The following is an 18225-nucleotide window of genomic DNA, read 5'->3' on the forward strand; positions in this document are numbered from 1 at the left end:
GTACAAGGATCTGGGCCTAAAAATAGGAACATCGTCGTTTTTTTGCACTCCACACCACCCTGGGTTAGACACTGGCTATATGCAAATCAGCTCTGACCCTGTGCCTCATGGGAACAGTCCAGTCCGAACTACCAAGCCATGTCTTTCCCAGACCGGAATCAAGCATCCAAGGACCAGTTTCTGGCTAACAGCCTTCATCAGCCTGGATAGCTTGACTCCAGTGGTGTGGAGAGCCTGGGACTCACGTCTGAGCATACCCAGCCCACTCGGGGTGAAAATTGCAAAAAACACAGTTGATGGACAGAATGTAGAACAATGTGATACATTCACCCCAGTACAAGGATCTGGGCCTAAACCCATCATTTTTTTGCACTCCACACCACCCTGTGTTAGACACTGGCTATATGACTGGGGGTGAGTGTTTGTATTGTCAACGCTCCGTCCATCACCACCTTTGGTTTTTCTTTGTAAAATATCAGGTGCCACTAGACCCAGCCTCTCCGCAAGAATAGCAGCAAAGATTTTTTAATCTACGTTCAATATTGAGATTGGCCTATATGACCCACAACACGAGGCTGGCTTCCCTGGTTTTAAAATCAGGGTGATTGATGCGCTATCCCAAGATGCAGGGGGTGGTAAACCTTCCTGTAAGATTTGATTAAATAAGATAGTCAGAGAGGGTGCTATTTCTTGTTCCAGAACCCTATAGATTTCAGCTGGGAGGCCATCGGGTCCTGCAGCCTTTCCCTTCTTACTACTTTGGATAGCGGCCCTAACCTCCTCTTCCGTGATGATGCTATCAAGAAATATTCGTTGTTCCGAAGAGAGTGCGTGGAGAGAGATTTCTCTCAGCCAACCTTCAATATGCTCCGGTTCGATCTTTTTATCTTCATGGTAGATGGTCTGGAAAATTTTTCGAAATATTCTTCTGATATCATCATCTGAAGAAAATGTCACGTTGTTAGTGATAATAGAATCAATTCAATTTCAAAAAAATCTTTATTTCGATCACAGATCATAAAAGATACAACAAGAACATACAATTTAAAAAACTTATTAAACATAGTGTGATCCGGTATGGTAAAATTCATTTAAATGTTAAGTAAAACAGTAAGAAAGCCACTGAAGGAGTCCATTATACCAATCTTTTCATCATTCGAGTTCGGGTGACCCACAATGCAGTTAAAAATTTTGAAAGTGCAAAAACTACATAAGGGGAGAGGTCAGATTTTAGAACTCTATAAGCAGTTTGGAAAGACCTAAAATAGAATAATAGATAATAGAATCAATATTGTTACGGACCTGGTCGGTTTTTGACTTCCGGGCCAATAATTTCCCAGCCCCTTCCCCATACTGGAAATGGGCTATTTTGCTAGCCTCCCACTTCTGCAAAATTCTCTGATTTAAAACCGAGCCCAACTGACCCTTTAAGGAGAGTAACTTATTATATAACGGTAATAAGATAATATCGGAGGAGGCAGCATTCAAATCTATATCAGCTTGGATTTTAACTATAGCAGCTTCAATAGAAGCGACTTCCTCTCTGTACTGTCCCCTCCGATATGAGACCTTGTTGGTAATAAGACCTCTCAAGCAGGCCTTAAAGGCGTCCCATACAATTCCAGGTGCAGCCGATCCAATATTATTGTACATGATGTTATTATTATTATTATTATTATTATGCGTTCTTATATAGCGCTCGATTACCCGTAGGCATCTCGGCGCTTGCCTTGGGAACCCGTCCTGGCTTCCCCAAGGTGAAAGCCAGGCATCCCACCGCAGGGGGGCCGTAGTGGAGATTAAGCAGGCTAATGCCCAGAGCTGCAGAGTGTGAACCCATGATTCGAGTAGGCACCGAAACGAGAATTATCGAGTCCGTGGATATTTGGGCTCAAGACCCTGCCGCGTCGGGAATTGAACCCTGGTCCCGGGTCTGACCTCTGCTTCAGGGTCTGCCTCCTCTAACCAGTGAGCCACACTTCTCCACTTCTCCACTTCTGGGCTTCAGTTTTAAGAAAAGAAATGTCATCTGGCGACGAGAGTAAAGAGCGGTCAAATGACCAAAAAAGAGAAGTTTTGGGAAACCCAGTGAGTTCCATAAATACTGCTGAGTGGTCGGATAGATGAGAAGGAAGGTAGCAAACACTCTTAACGGAATCCACCACTTTGTGACTAATTAATTTAAAGTCTATTCTCGACTGGTGGTGGTATTTGTAATTATGAAAAGAGGTACCCTGTAGGTGTCCTGACCTAACCCTCCAGATATCTACATATCTATATTGCTTCAGCCAATTGAGCATGAATGCCCTGGTCTTAGAGAGAGCTAGAGGCCGACTGGTAGGAGTTTTATCCAAAGAAGGTTTCAATACTATGTTAAAGTCCCCCGCCAAGATGGTTGGTTCCGGGAAGGACAATAAATGCGAAAATATGGATTCCAAGCCCGAGGGATCGTCCTGGTTAGGCCCATAGTAGCCCAAAACCGTGATTTGAGCCCCAGCAATGATTACTGTGGTAATGACCCATCTGCCACCTGGGTCCACCAACTGAGAGACCAACCTTGCTTTTATCGGTCTCTTAAAGATGATGGTCACACCCCTAATATTCATAGCTTGTGATGTAGATACCGAGAAATCAATCCACCTGTTTTTCTTAACTAAAGAGAGCATTTCGGTCTCAATCAGATGTGTCTCCTGGAGTATAATGGCCTGCGCATCCGAGTCCTGTAAATACTGCATAATTTTATCCGCTCTGGGTCTGGTGCGCAGGCCATTAACATTCCAGGAGAGAATTTTTAGACTGCTCATGGAAAACCAACCCAACCCCCAACATTCCACTCATTTAGAAAAAGAAGGTTACCAATAGCCTGCCACAACTGTGAAATAAGTTTGTTCGACATTACTTCCTTAATGCTAAAACTGAGCAAGAACAATCGGAAAATGGGGAAACTTTTAAATTTTCTCTCTGACCCCCCCACCCTGGTACCCCAGTGCCCTGAACTATCCCGCCCTCCCTCCCCTTGGGAAACCCTTGGAACAAGTCCAGTAGATAGCACCCCTACCTAAGCTCCTGCTAGGCATCTATACCATGAAAACAGATAGTAATAATGTGTAATAATTTGGATGAAAGAAGGAAAAAAAACAAAAAGGAAAAGTCGCCATTTTATCATCAGGGGCAACTCTCTCAACCCTAACCTATACCCTACCTATGCCCTACCTATACCTCTATTTCTCCTAATGAATACGTTGTATTAACTATTTTTTTTCCTAATGTACAATTTTTCCATTTTTTTTCAGCTACTTTCTATTCGTTTTTTTTCCCTCCTCTATCTTTTTTTTTTTATTCCAACACTGTTGTTCATTTTCATTTATTTTACTTTCTGTATTAAAACCTACAATTAGGAAAACTACAGGGAAGAAGGTAGCCTATACCTATTCTAACCAGAAGGTCCCTTATCATTCCCCAGTGCCATCAATAACTCATCTGCTGCCTGCACTGATCGAATATTAAACATCTTATTATTGTACATTATTTTCAGCACGGCAGGAAACATGAATTGTGCGGTTGCACCCAGTTTTCTAAATGCATCTAACCGTCTCCCAAACTCCCACTGCTTTTCTAGAGTAACCCTAGACAGGTCAGACCTGATCTGAAAATTAAACCCTTTCCCAGCAAAGGATTTCTGCTTTAAGGCCAAATTGAGGATGTGCTCCTTAAGTGAGTAGGTATGAAAGTTTACGAGAATCTTTCTAGGTCTGGACCTTTGAGGGTTCCTTCTAAAGGGATCCTTGTGGATACGCTGGATATCAGTAGCCAATTCCTCAGTAGATTGATCCAAACATAATGCCTCCTGCAAAAGTGAGATTACATATTGTTTGATATCTGAACCCTCATTCCCCTCCGGAATATTGAGGATACGGATGTTACTACGTCTGGCGTTGTTCTCGAACGTTTCAATCCTCTCAGACAAGACAAGATCTTCCTTTTTAAGCTTAGTAATATCCTCTTTAGCCTGGTCTAGGTGTATAGATAATACAGCTACCGTTTCCTCCAGTGCCGCCGTTCTTGCAGTGAGACCATCGATCTTGTTATCGAGGGATTCGCAAAAATTTCTGATCTCCATCTGGTTAGCCGTGGACTCGTCAAAACCTTTTTTGATGTCCATAGATAGAGAAGCAAACATTAGTTGTAAGGAAGCGGCCTTAATGCCAGTGTTGATACCTTCTGTTGCAGAGCTGGGAGGAGTGAACACATCCCCCCGCTGGGTGTCCCCCTGCATCACCCGCAACTCCTCCATCCCTACACCTGCACCTGCGTCAGCCCCGGTAGAGGGAGAGGTAGAAGTAGAGGCATCCCCATCAACCCTGCTAAGCTCTTCCGCCGAAGGGGGTGACTGTGAAGCTGACTGTAGGTGAGTCATTTCTGATGGCAAGCCCAAGTGTAAGACACTGCCTTCAGCAGCCTCTGCTTCTCCAACACGCGGTACTTCCATAAGACTGATCAATGGAAAACTAGGTGATGGCGGGGGGAGTATCTCTAATTCAGCTGGAGTAGAGGAAGAACTTGAGGGACCAGATAGAGATATAACACGATCCTCTGAAAGATCCAATATTTGTGGCACAACTTTAAAATATGACCGCAATGATGGCGTGATTTTTGACCCAAGATTAAGCACTGTTTTAAGATTCTTGGCAGTTTTACAACCTTTCTGTGCACAGATATGAAGAGGTTTTCTTTTTTACAGGACATAAATCAGGGCTCACATTAACTCAGGAAGACTCTGCCTTAGGAATCAAACCAACACCCCGAGCTACGCCGGTGTTACCAACACCTCTATCCTCTTTCCTTTTGTACCCGCGCTTACCTCTCAGCCGAGGCGGTTGGGGTGTTGCCGATAACGATAAGGGAATTGCGGAATCAGTACCCTTACCACTCTGAGTTGCAGTCTCCTCTGACAGAGCCTCCTCCTCCGCCACCGCCGCCGCTTATGTAGCCGCCAATGTTTCCTTACCAGACTGAGATCCAGTGGAGCCACTGCAGGAGACATGCAGGAGACTCTCCTGCCTCTCCTAAGCTCCAGGGCGGCCAGGGACCAAAGCCGCAGACCCAACGGGGCCGTTGGCAGCGCCGAAAACTTCAACACCGCCACCTGCGAGCGTTTGGGCGAAACTGCACTCGCCTGAGCGCAATGAAAACACATGCTAAGGGAAAACTGATGTCTTCGGAAAAAAAGGCGATGAGGCGCTGCAAACTACGATGCGGTTTTGTTCAGCCCAATGCCTTCTGAAAAGCCGTCTTTCTACATCCAGGAGCCCTTACACCCCTATTAGCACTCTAACGTTCACCCGTAGCATCGAGGAACTAGAACAAAAAGAGCCTTTAGCAGGAGCTCAGGCTCGGAGCACCGCAGCAGCTCAGCAAGCTGCCGCCATGTTTCTCCATGTAGAAGAATTGTTGAGAATCTCTAATTACTTGTGCTACTTCCAAAGCAGACTGGGAAATAGACGCTGATTTAACAATTACTGATGAACAGTGGCAGTTCTGCTGCTCTCAGCTGGAACACCTTTCGCCGAATTATAGATTGCGGCTTATCCACTTTAATTTTTTGCATTGATTATCTTGCACACCATCACAGCTGCATCGGATGGGATTACACCCAGATGCAAGGTTTTGGAGGTGCAGAGCTCAGGGCATCACGTTTACTCATTTGGCCAGGGTCTGTGGACCCATAGCACAATACTGGACAGACATATTTAAGCTTATGGGACACGTGATAAAAGCACCATTACTGGCAACAATGTTGATGGTGTTGCTAGGGTATGTGCAGGACATCCCGAAAGAACACCGTAAGCTCACGGCCATGATGTTATTGCTTGCGAAAAGACAGGTAGCTATCCACTGGAAAAAACAGAACCCCCCTGCGGTAGCTGAATGGGTCAGAGGTGTTACGTATTGTATGGATCAATTATCTGTCTTATGGTAATTAATGCCAAGTAGATCTAGACCGACTGACATATGAGAACCCTTTGCTGACTGGTTGCGGCTGGGTGGAGCGAACCTCCAAAGGGATTAGGCTATGAGAGGTGGCAAATGGACCTGTATGGCCAGACACCAATGACAATATGTCTAGAGATGGTACATGGATGTGTTATTGCGCATTGCTTCCATAGGATGGTAAATTGTTGTTTGTGCACAGATTGGTTGGGTGTGGGCGACATGGCAGACTGATTGATTCATAATTGAAGGGGATTGCCTCTTACTTTGATAAATGGCAGTTGGGGGCAAGGGTACAGGGATTAAGCTTGTTCTAATGTAAAGAAGAAATCGAATATGTTGTTGTTTGCTTTCCAGGCTACGGAGGCAAATGTAGGGTTGTAGGCAAATGGCAGTGTAACCTGTGAAATATGCAATAAAACGTTATAAAATAAAAAAAATTAAAAAAGATGTATGTGAAGAAATTAATAAACTAAATGTAAACTAGATAACATCCTGAACATTTATTGAAGAGTTTTCTTTTCAACTATTTCTTTGCTCATGTTACAGTGTGTACCAACAGTGAAAAAGAGAAGTGGTGTTGCACATTTATATATATTACGAATGTTCTAAAACTTCCAGAGAATTATCTTCATACATGTATTAATGAGAATGTTTGGAACAACACTAGGAATAGTATCACTAAACAAATTTCTGCCTGGGCAGAGGCGGGAGTAGATATGGTAGGCATGCTCTTGGCAGACAACACTCTGTTGAATCATGACACTTTTGTAGGAGAAAGGGGTGTGACAAATGCGCTGTTCCTCCTACACGCGAACATAACATGATACATTAGAAACACATGGTCCCCTACTGGAAATGAACCCCAAACACACACACTGGTGCATTTGCAATACTTAATGGGAAATGGTAGACATCTAACTAGATGGCTATACTATGGAAGTCGGACACACGCTGAACTACCATTGCAGGCTCTTCGAGATAAGTGGAACACAGACTTGGATAGGGAACTCACAGATAAAGAATGGGGTAATATATTGGAATACCCAAGGAAGGTGTCGCGCAATGCAAAGTTCAAATTTATTCAACTTATGATTGTACACCGCGCTTACTTGACCACACACAGACTACATGTCATGTTCCCGAACATGCCAGATGAATGTCCACAGTGTAGGGAACCTAATGAGGATTTAATACATATGTTATGGGCATGTTCCCAACTGCAACATTACTGGGCTGCAGTGCATGAAGTACTGAATGGAGTGGCCCCAGGATGAAGAGGTATATCAGTGGAGTACTCCATACTGGGACTAGGTATTAAAAATAAAAGTGGAAATCCCACAAGTCGATTCGTCAGTATGGCACTGATTCTAGCTAAATGTACGATAACTAAACGCTGGAAAGCCAGAGTACCACAGCTGATGGAGGAATGGTAAAATGAGGTGGTGAGATGGGGGAAAGCAGAGAGTGCTGAACTAAAGAGGGAAGAACGTAGAGGACTACGCAAAAAGCCTATTTCTTTAGAATGGAATACAATGCTAGAAGAGTTTATGGCAACAGAATTATAAACGGTATGGGATAAATAATAAGGAATTGGAAGACACGAGCTACTGTACTATTACTATATATATATATAGTACAATTTCAGAATGTGATAAAAAACAAAATGTGTACTGGATATCTACTATACGTCGGGCTTCACTGCTTGGTCTTAGTGTATATGGATGTGCTGTGTCCCATAACTGATACCTATTATTGTACTAGGGTTCTTGGGGAGGGGTAAGTTAAGTTTTGAATAAGAGTGTAACAATGTATGTTCCTGATACTGGAACGACTATTATGTACAACGATAATCTGTAAATGTGTATACAGATCTAACATGGACATTGCATTCATACAAAGTGATATATGTGAAGGATGTAACACTCAGAAAACTAATAAAAATATGTTTAAAAAAAAATAGAATGTTGGGAAACAATATTAGAATTCCATATTTTCAAATGATTTTACATGTTGAAACTTTGAAAATTGTGGTAGTGTGCCATAGTTATACGTGCTAATTTTGATAGAAACTAAAATGCTTTATAAGTGTCATAAGTTGAAGGCAAAGTTATGGTCTTAGAATCTTTAGAGTATAATACGCATTTTTATTAATTTATATAGTGCATTTCATGAACTAAAACTCTATTTAGGCCATCATTTTTAATACTTTGCTTGATTCTGTTCTCATGGAAAGACTTAGTAAACTTACAATGTGAACTGAAATTATGTTTCGTAGAAAGAGAGAAAGAGTTCCCATGCACACATTAGGACTATTCGCTACTATTTTGCTACTTTGGGAACATCTGGCGTGATAAACTGCCTTCTTAAACTCACTCATGTGCCTTTGCTAAAGGACTATTAATCTCAACTTCAACTTTTTGAATGGTTCGACAACTTACGTTATGATCACCACCATTTTGCCATAAAATGTGTCTTCTTTATTTTGCTTGACAATCATTGTATAAGAACTAACCAATGGCCTGAGAGGTTTGACCAGATGATGTGACCCAGGAGATGTCACCCCGGAACTTGAGAAATTATAAAACACCTTGGAGTAATGAGGAGAGGGCTCCTCTCTTGCTTTTCTTTTGAGGCCTACTTTCGACAGATCACCTTGTTCTTATGGACTGAGAAACAACTATTGTTTCTTACGGACTCTGATGGTTTTCCTTACACAGACGCATACGCTGTGTGCGCTATTCCCGGACAACTCTGCCTTCTTTGGAAAGCTCAAAAGCTGATATGATTAACACCCTTTCCTGTACATTTCTTTAAGAATTCTCGTACCTGATGTTCCAAAGGGATCAATCGATTGTTCTGCACTTCTAAATTTAAATGCTTAATATTGATGTATTTACTCTTCTTAACTCACTTATAAAAATATAACTTCCTCAACTCCTGTTTTGACTCTCTGTGACTTGTCTCGTCTCATTGATTGTGCATTCCAAATTGAGGATTAATGAGGCATGGGAAATTAAATAGAGAGGTCTCTAGTCAGTAGATGTTACTGTTATTATTCTGCGTAGCTTTAACTGAATTATTGGTTTGTATAATTCTAGTCCGAATTTCTTCAGGAGATTTGGTCTAGCAGCAATAATCCTATTTTTGAATAGTATAGTTTTGAGAGTTATATATATGAATCTAATCACGAGTTTGTAGGTCCGTTATCCAATTCTTGGTCCTCATTGGATAACTGGATTTGATCCCCTCTAGCCAGCCCCTCTCAGCACGTTTCAAAATCCATCAGAGAACCAAGTAAATAAATCTGAGGTGTGGAGTTAGAATGTAAAGAGTGACAAAGTAAATGGGCCCAGAGGCGCTACAACAGTTATTCCAGGTAGCGTGCCGGATGTTTTACCCTTCCGAAGAAGTTAGGATATAGAGGGGTCCCTTCTGAGATCCCTATCGAAATCCCCTGTTCAAAACTTGCCCATTCCTGGTCAAGCTCAAAGTTCATCTCAGGTTGAATGAGACCGAGTACCGGTACCAACAGAGGAGTGCGACGAAGACGGTTTAAAGCAGTGGTGTATCAATAGGGTTGCGAATTGCAATTGCTTAAGGCTTAGATAGTGATATAGTGAAATGACTGTGTGAGGTTATGCAAAGAGGTTAGAGTCAATGTTTGAGTGATGTGCCTTGTGCAGAAGAGTTGAAGTTGTTATTCGGTCCGTCGTGACCTAAGATCTGGAGATACACAGCTACGGGTGATTTCAGTGTGGCACATGATGAGTAAGCTGTGTTTCGAAGGTGCTGTTTGTAAGATGTCATCGGCAGTACCACCTGAAGAGGAAATTTCTTTGTGTAAGTGAATGTTACGGTTGTTACAATTGTTTTCAGTGCACAGGGAACATATTGCATCAGCCTGAGTGAGATTGCGCGGGTCGAGGTCTCATTTGAAGTATAAGAGAAGGTAGATTGGATCATCATAGTTGGTTAGACTTTTTGTATGAAAGAATCTATTATTCATTAGTGGAGCAGGCAGAATTTTTTTATGAAATAGGCTCGCATTGTGTTCATTTTACTTAGAGAAAACACGCCTGTCGGATTGTAAAGTAGGCGTAGCCGCTGTTAGGAGTGAGATTGACGTCACAGGGTGCCGCTCTGGTATTGGACGATTGGTTTAACGGCGCGCTGTCATAGGGGGACTAGTCACTGTGTGGTGCACTGGTATTGGTTTTAAGGAAACAAAATAAGGTATTGTAGGAGAATTTGATAGGATAGAATTACTTGTAAGGGCCGACCTTTTACATCTAGAGAATATAAAAATTCTGAGAAATTTAAAGAGTTTGATACATGGGGATTCACGCATACCCACTTGTGGAAAGGTACCCATACCACCCGAGTGTACATTAGCATTATATATGATACAAGAGAGAGGATATCAAACGTGTATATGGTGGCTTGAAATTTGGAGGAAGTATACCGAAAATGATGGGCCATTAGCTTTCCCACAATATGGAACATTTTTTATCAGGATTCTTGAAAATTTGAAGAGACAATTATACAAGACTAAACTGTCTCCTAGACTTATGCAATTTGAGGTGCTTAGTGAATGGGTACATGTATCTTATCAAAAAGACAAATAGAAATGTTAGGGAAAGTACAAGAATACTTTAAATGAATATGTCGGACCTAGGTGGGATGCTCCGCAGAGGGCTTAGAAACAGACATAGAAGAGAGAACAAGAATATATCCTATAATAGTGGCAGAAAAGGAAGATGGAGGGATACATAAGGAAAAGAAAAAGCTCCCTGAAGAGTCAAAAGCACTAAATCCATCTGAAGATACTGATCATGAATTTAATGACAAATTCCTAAATGAATTGTTAATGAATCGTCCACCACCTTATAAGGAAGACTAACCTCAGAGTTTAACAAGCTCGTATTCAGGAATAATTCCTGATGCACCTGCTGTGCCCATAGATCCAGTTCCAGATACCCTTTTTGCACCCTTTTGTGGTCTTGAGGCGGAAGCCGGGATCTGGTGTGTGCGTGTGGCAAGTAATCTCTGCTACTTTTAACCTGCACTTATCGCCGATTTATGGTGGCACTCACATCATTTTTCAAAATAAGTAGTCAGACCTGAAATTTTAATCTGCACAATACCTTGGCTTTTTTGGGCGCTGATCCGCAATAGCGCATCATTTTTGCCACCTTTTGTTTCACCGGACTGCCCCTCCGCAGACGACTAGGTGCTACCTGGGGTCCGGAATACGATCCGCCATCTTGGGTGAGGATTAGTGCGAGCAGACTAGTGCTCGGCCCCTCCCGCCCTCGATAGCATAAAATGGACCCCCGATCTAGGAAGTGCAGCGGACGAGCGCAGCGGGCGCGCCGAAGGTGCACCGAAGGCACGCCAAAGGCGAGCCTGTCTGCGCCCGTCCACGACCGGCCGGGACCAGGGGCCACAACCCCTGCCTCATTAACCAGCGACAAGTCAGGTATACCCACACTGACTTACTCTAGAGGTAACCTTATGACCCTTAACACTAAAGTCCCACACGGTCACATGCGATGCGCCAAAGCGGAGCCTGCTAACACCATGGGCCCCTTCGCCTGTCGGATTTGTAGGTGGGATAGAAATCCCATAGATCGCTCAGCTCACAGACACTTTCCTAACCTCGATATTTCCTGCATATACCTCAATGCAAGATCTCTTCCCAAGCATTCTATTGAACTCTGGGACACTCTATATCAAATCAAACCTGATTTAGTATTCCTCACGGAGACCTGGCTTGACACCCATTGTACCCCAGATATTGCTGCAGCACTTCCCATTGGGTATAACATCTTAAATCTCAACAGATTAAACAAGAAGGGAGGTGGGGTGGCTATACTATTTAAAGAAACTTTCACCTGTATTCAATAAATACTGACACAAGAAAGCAAACACGAAGTTATGATTTTTCCAGTCTCCTTAGATACCCACTTACTGTTGGGAGGTGCAATCATTTATAACCCTCCGGGGAGCACAGTAGATTTTAGCACTCAGCTCCTCGCTCAAATTCTTCCAGCCTGTCTAAAACACAAAAATGTTTTAGTATTAGGTGATTTTATTATCCACTATGAATCATGTACCAATCCAATTGCTAAACATCTAGCAGATAATATGGAAATTCTGCAATTAACACAAAAAGTTAATCAATCCACACACAGTGCGGGACACAGGTTGGATCTGATCTTCACGAACATAGAAAACACCACCATCAATAATATAATGCCCTTGACATGGACTGACCATTACAGGATTAACTTCACTATTACTCTACCCACTAAAAATACGAGACCAACTGTACAGACCTTAGCCACAGCTAGAAATTGGAAAAAATTCTCGGTAGAGAAATTCCAGCAGCATTTTCACCACAATATTGATCCGGGATGCTCCACTGAGCAGGAAATACTCCACCTGCAAAAAAGCATCGGGAATGCACTTGAACATTGTTCAACATTGTTCAACAAATGGTACCAGCCACAACTCCAGACGAACACTGTCAGAGAAATGGTATGGCCCAGACTTAAAGACTCTAAAAAGAAAATGTACCACACTGGAACACAAATGGAGGCTAAGCAAAACCATGGACGCTAGACTAGTCTACAAAAGAGAGCTGAAAAATTATAATGCAGCCATAAGAAAGGCAAAAAAAGACTATTTTTCCCAGCAGATATCTGCAAACAGACATTCTTCCCAAGAGCTCTTTAAAATCGTTAGAGAACTCTGTAACCCCCCAGTCTTACATCTAGCCTAACTCCCACACAAGAGGGGTGTAATAAATTAAGTAATTTCTTCTGCGAAAAAATAGATAAAATCTACACATCTTTTTCCAATAATAATCAAGAACTGGCTGAGCATCACTTAGACTTGAAATCCACCGCATCAGTCAGCTGTTCAATTTTTGGCCCTTTTGCAGAGAAGTAAGTAAGAAAAATGATGTTGGAAACTAAATCAGGATCCTCATTGGACCCATGTCCACATCATATTTTTTCGCAACTAACACCTTTAATTAGTCCAATAGTGACGCAAGTATTACATCTGTCACTTGACCTAGCTGAATTTCCAGCTACATGGAAAAATGCAGTAGTCACTCCTCTACTAAAAAAAGCTGGCGCCGATATAAATAATCCCACCAACTATCGACCCATCTCACAGCTACCATATCTTTCAAAAGTGCTGGAGAAACTGGTAAATAAACAGCTATCTGACTTTTTGGAAACGAATAACCTGCTGGATGCTTCACAAACGGGTTTTAGGGCCAACAACAGCACCGAAACAACACTCCTGGCAGTACTGGATGACATGAGAACACAGGTTGACGAGAGTAAAACGGTCGCCCTGATACTTTTAGACCTATCAGCGGCAATTGATACCGTATCCCACAACCTTCTACTAAGAATGCTAGCCGCAAAAGGCATACAGGGAAAAGCCCTGTCTTGGCTGGAATCCTTCCTGTCTGAAAGATCACAATCGGTCCGACTAGGCAATTTCACTTCCACCCCTCGGGCGTCACTAAGTCCGACATTATTTGATGTCTATGTATCATCCTTAGCAAACATCGGGAAAAAGTGGGGCAGTAGCATCTGCTCATACGCAGATGATACCCAACTAATGGTTGCCCTTAACGGTGAAGAGGACTCAAAAAACAGACTGCTCAGTTGCCTTCCTGAGCTATCTAATTGGATGTACAGCCACTGCCTGAAATTAAATGCCGATAAATCGGAGATCCTCCTGTTTGGTGGATCCCAACAGCTCTGGGATAACACCTGGTGGCCTAATAATCTCGGTACACCCCCTAAACCGACCCAGATTGCTAGAAACCTGGAAGTCCAAATTGACAACGTACTGTCGATGAAAAATCATGTAATAACAATTTGCGGTAAAAGCTTTGCGTTATTAAAAATGTTAAGACGGGTTTTCCCATGGATTCCCGTGGAATGTAGAAAGATATTAGTCCAGTCACTTTTAATGAGTAGACTCGACTACGGGAATTCCCTATTTGTTGGCATGGCGGACTATTTATTCTCAAAGCTACAGCTTGTTCAGAATGCGGCAGCAAAAGCTGTCTGCAACAAAAAAAGTATGACTCTGCTAAAAGCTGTCTGAGAGCCTTGCATTGGCTCCCAATGAGGCAAAGAGCTTCCGTCAAAATGCTATGCATCACCCACAGAGTGCTGCATAATACTTGCCCGAGCATCCTAAAAAACAGGATTAATTTCTACGTACCAAACCGAAACCTTCGCTCCCAATCTATTGCAAGAGCCGCCACTACGCGAACTAAGAGAGTCAGGATGGGTGGTCGTGCCTTTTCACATCGCGCTGCAAATATGTGGAATGATCTGCCAACAGATATAAGACTCAATGACTGCTACCTTACTTTCAGGAAAAAACTCAAAACTTTACTATTCCCCAAAGCAGACTAAATTTCCCAGTCATTCGTGCTACCTCACTGTACACCTTTCAATCTCAGCGCCGTGATATCCTTTTGGGATGAATGTTGCGCTTTATAAGCACTATTAACATTAACATTAACACCAGTGGGTAGTAATAGTGAGATACCTGATGTGAATAATCAGACTGGTTTAAATGTACCAGATGCTTTGAGTGTTCCAGTGACCATAGGTCTTATTCTTCCCTTATATCAATCTGGGAATAAAGGGAAGAATGTATACATATTGGCTGTCCCTACTGGGATAAATGGCTCAATCTTTACTTCAGCAGATGTAAGATCAAGACAGCCAACTCAAAGGCCTTTGATTCCAACTACAGCTGATGTTTCTCGTGGAGCCAGCACTGGTTTGAGCATACGTTCCACTTGATTAAATTCTTCCAGTGGAAGGACAGGACAGACTCAAACTTTTTACGTACCAGAGAATGGTATGGTAACTCCACCCAGGGTAACAGTGATTACTACAGAAAAAACAGTTTCCCGATGGGAACACCAGATTCTGGTTTGTTCATTTTACACTCCTCACCTACTGCAAAAACAGAGGGTCAGGATAAGGCTTTGCTAGGCAATACTGCAGAAGGACAAAAGGGTTGTACTTCTCAAGAATTTGATGACTGTCTAAAAGGTATAGCTATGACGGCGAATGACACATGTGTTGGAGTTAGCAGAACAAATGCTTCAGAGACAAGAAAAGATATGTCCCTTGATGTTGAAAGGCTTAAGGTGGAATTGGAGGACATAATTATATGAACAATAAGCCCTGCTAGGATAGTTGCCTACAAGGATGATGAATTACTGTTTGCATGTAAAGAGATAACCAGAAGCGCTTGAAACACACATAAAAAGTTATCTGAATTGGCACAGAAATACGGAATGGATGTACAATGGTCAAAAACATTGCAAAAATCCTATAGAATCGACTTTAAAGTTTATTGACAAGGGCGTTAAACATAAGAGACCTTCAGAAATGAGATTATAAATTAAAGAGTTACTGGCTATCCTTAGGAAATGGGGAGAGCTAAAAAATGGGAAGGTCAATGGGCCAAAAAGAAGGAAACAACGGTTCCTAGCTATTGAGGATGACAGGAGTGAGGGGAAAAGGAGGCTTCCTATGAGTGAGGTACCTGGAGGTAGATATGTGCATGTTCCTTGGACCATACATATTGTCCTTTACAAATGATTCCCTGAAACTGAGAGAGAATCCTGTTGAATGGTACAAACAAGTTGAATGTTTTGTTAAGGTTTCGAAGGTCTTGCTGAAGGATTTTGATATCTTATTTGATATTGTGATCCTGAGGTATTTGTGGGCAGAATGTAAAATTGCTGGCGATTGGCTTGAAACAGAACCAGAAGGAATGCTCGTTCAGGGGTACCATCTTCATAGGTGATGAAGAAATATAACCAAGCCATCACCTATTTAAAGGGGAACATTTCTCATAAAGAGATTGATTGGGTAAAAATTGACAGGATAACACATGAGCTGAAAGAAACAGTTCATGATTAATTTGAAAGGCTTTTGCAGGCATTCAAGCAGTACAGTGGAATGAAGAATGTGTCTGAAAAAGATATGGCTCTAAATACAAAAGAGTCACCCTTCTAAGCCAAAAGGGACATGTTAGGTAAACCAATGAAGAAACAATTTCCTTTCTGTGCTACAGCCTCTATCTATCTACTAGTAGTCCAATAAGGCTGCACTGAATCACTTACAATATTTAACTTGATTACCCGTATTACCAATTTAAACTGTCTCCTTATGCTATTACAAAATATTTATTTATCTGAATTGTTGCATTTTTACACTATACATTTCAATAAATATATAATAAAAAGATTAAAAACAAAGAAAAATGTGACTGTAATCTTAATATACAGAAGAATTTGTCTACATATTACACCAGATTTGCAGAATTTCATAGACAAATCCTCAGTTGTTTGTAGTCATACTGTTAGAAATGGAGGTCTCTAGTTGGCAATGGCTGGCGCCAATGTCCAAATAGGGACCCTTCTTCATAAGTCAGGGGAAGTAGGCTACCCCTTTTGACAACCCCTGCTCAACCCTGTGGTAACGTAGCACGAGCAGTTAGGCCTATTTCAGAGGCAGTGTGTGAAGCATTTATGACCATGTACAACAAGGCAGTAACTACACCACCAAAAGGACACAACTCAGGTAGGTATAGAGAAATAATATCTTTATCTAACCGTTTAACTCAAAACACTCAAAGCATTTCAACAAGCTACAATGCATGTAAATTAGTAGGGACTCAAAAAGGCAATAACGTATTCACCAGAATGTGACAAAGACTGAGTTCAAGGCTGGGGCCCACGCGGCCTGTTGCGCACCAGGTACCTGCTGTTGGAAGGGGACACAGCAGGCAGCTTCTCGAAGAAGCAGAGACGGTGACAGGCGGACTCCCAGCGACCACAAGTCTTGGCTGCAGAAGTCCGCAGCGTGCACCCACAATGATTCGGGCACTCAACGGCAGCAGCACGCGGCTGCGGCGGCCCGGGCTGGTTATAGCAATGACTCTCGTCTTGCAGCTCCATGGTGGGCTCACAGCGGCAGCAGCTCTCTCTTAGCTGCGGCGGCCCACGAGACGATAGCGACAATCCTCAACAATGGTGAACAAGATGCGGGCACTCAGCGGCAGCAGCTCTCCCTTAGCTGCAACGGCCCACAGGACAAATCACAATGAGGCAAAGTTAGGAAAGCTGCGGGCACTCAGCGGCATCAGCTTTCTCTTAGCTGCGGTGGCCCACAGGACGAACCAGGATGATGCAAAGTTGGCAAAAGTGGGGGCACTCAGCGGCAGCAGCTCTCTCTTAGCTGCGGCGACCCACAGAACGAAGGGCGATACAAAGTTGGCCAAGGGGCGGGCACTCAGAGGCGGCAGCTCCATCTTAGCTGCGGCAATCCACAGGACGAAGGGTGTTGCAAAGTTGGCCAAGGTGCGGGCACTCAGCAGCCGCAGCCCTCTCTTAGCTGCAGCGGCCCACAGGACGAATCACGATGATGCAAAGTTGACAAAGGCGCGGGCACTCAGCGGCAGCAGCTCTCTCTTGGCTGCGGCAGCCCACAGGACGAAGGGTGATGCAAAGTTGGTAAAGGTGTGGGCACTCAACGGCCGCAGCTCTCTCTTAGTTGCAGCGGCCCACACGGATTCAGTGAAGGGTCCGCAGGCTCACATTCAGGTGGGCTCTCAGTGGCGGCAGCTCTCTGTTAGCTGAAGTGGCCCACACAGGTTCAGCGAAAGTTTAGAAGGTTCAAATTCAGGTGGTTTCTCAGCAGCAAGAGCTCTCTCTTAGCTGCAGCGGCCCACACAGATTCAGCAAAAGTTTCAAAGGTTCAGATTCAGGTGGGATCTCAGCAGCGACAGCTCTCTCTTAGCTGCAGCGGCCTGCACAGATTCAGCAAAGGTTTCAAAAGTTTAAATTCAGGTGGGCTCTCAGCGGCGGCAGCTCTCTTATATGCAGCGGCCCGCACAGATTCAGCGAAGGTTTCCAAGATTCAGTCCGCAGCCCTCACAGTAGAACTAGAGGCTCCGGATTACTCAATGGAGGCTGACGGGTTGAAGTCTAATGTCCCTGAGACTTCTGCAGGAGGCGCTCTTGATTCAGGCCCTCGGGTAGTTTCTTCGGCAAGGTTGGTGAAAGTTTCAAAGTCCTTTCCTCTGTTCACTCAGACAGAGTTTAGTCTTGACATTCAGAAGGAACACACTTGGACAAAGTTCCAGCGCAGCGTTTTATATCTAAAA

The 18225-nt window shown here is 43.2% G+C and overlaps 1 protein-coding gene across 5 annotated transcripts in view; it reads right to left on the minus strand.

Annotated features, from left to right (window-relative positions):
• Positions 1–18225, minus strand: part of SOD3 (superoxide dismutase 3) — a 178238-nt gene that overhangs the window by 115847 nt on the left and 44166 nt on the right. For 2 of the 5 annotated variants that reach the window (XM_078678393.1, XM_078678391.1), the window contains 2 exons: positions 12333–12438; positions 11966–12051 (listed from right to left, as the gene is read on the minus strand). The exons of 2 other annotated variants lie outside the window; for them this stretch is intronic. In XM_078678393.1, the coding sequence (XP_078534519.1) occupies positions 12334–12438 (105 nt within the window). In that variant the 3' untranslated portion in view covers positions 11966–12051; position 12333. Of the gene's footprint in view, positions 1–11965; positions 12052–12332; positions 12439–18225 lie in introns of those variants that run through there. One more of the 5 variants, XM_078678392.1, reaches the window with a different exon arrangement.

Source organism: Lissotriton helveticus, chromosome 2_2, assembly GCF_964261635.1.
Source record: "Lissotriton helveticus chromosome 2_2, aLisHel1.1, whole genome shotgun sequence".
NCBI lineage: Eukaryota > Metazoa > Chordata > Amphibia > Caudata > Salamandridae > Lissotriton > Lissotriton helveticus.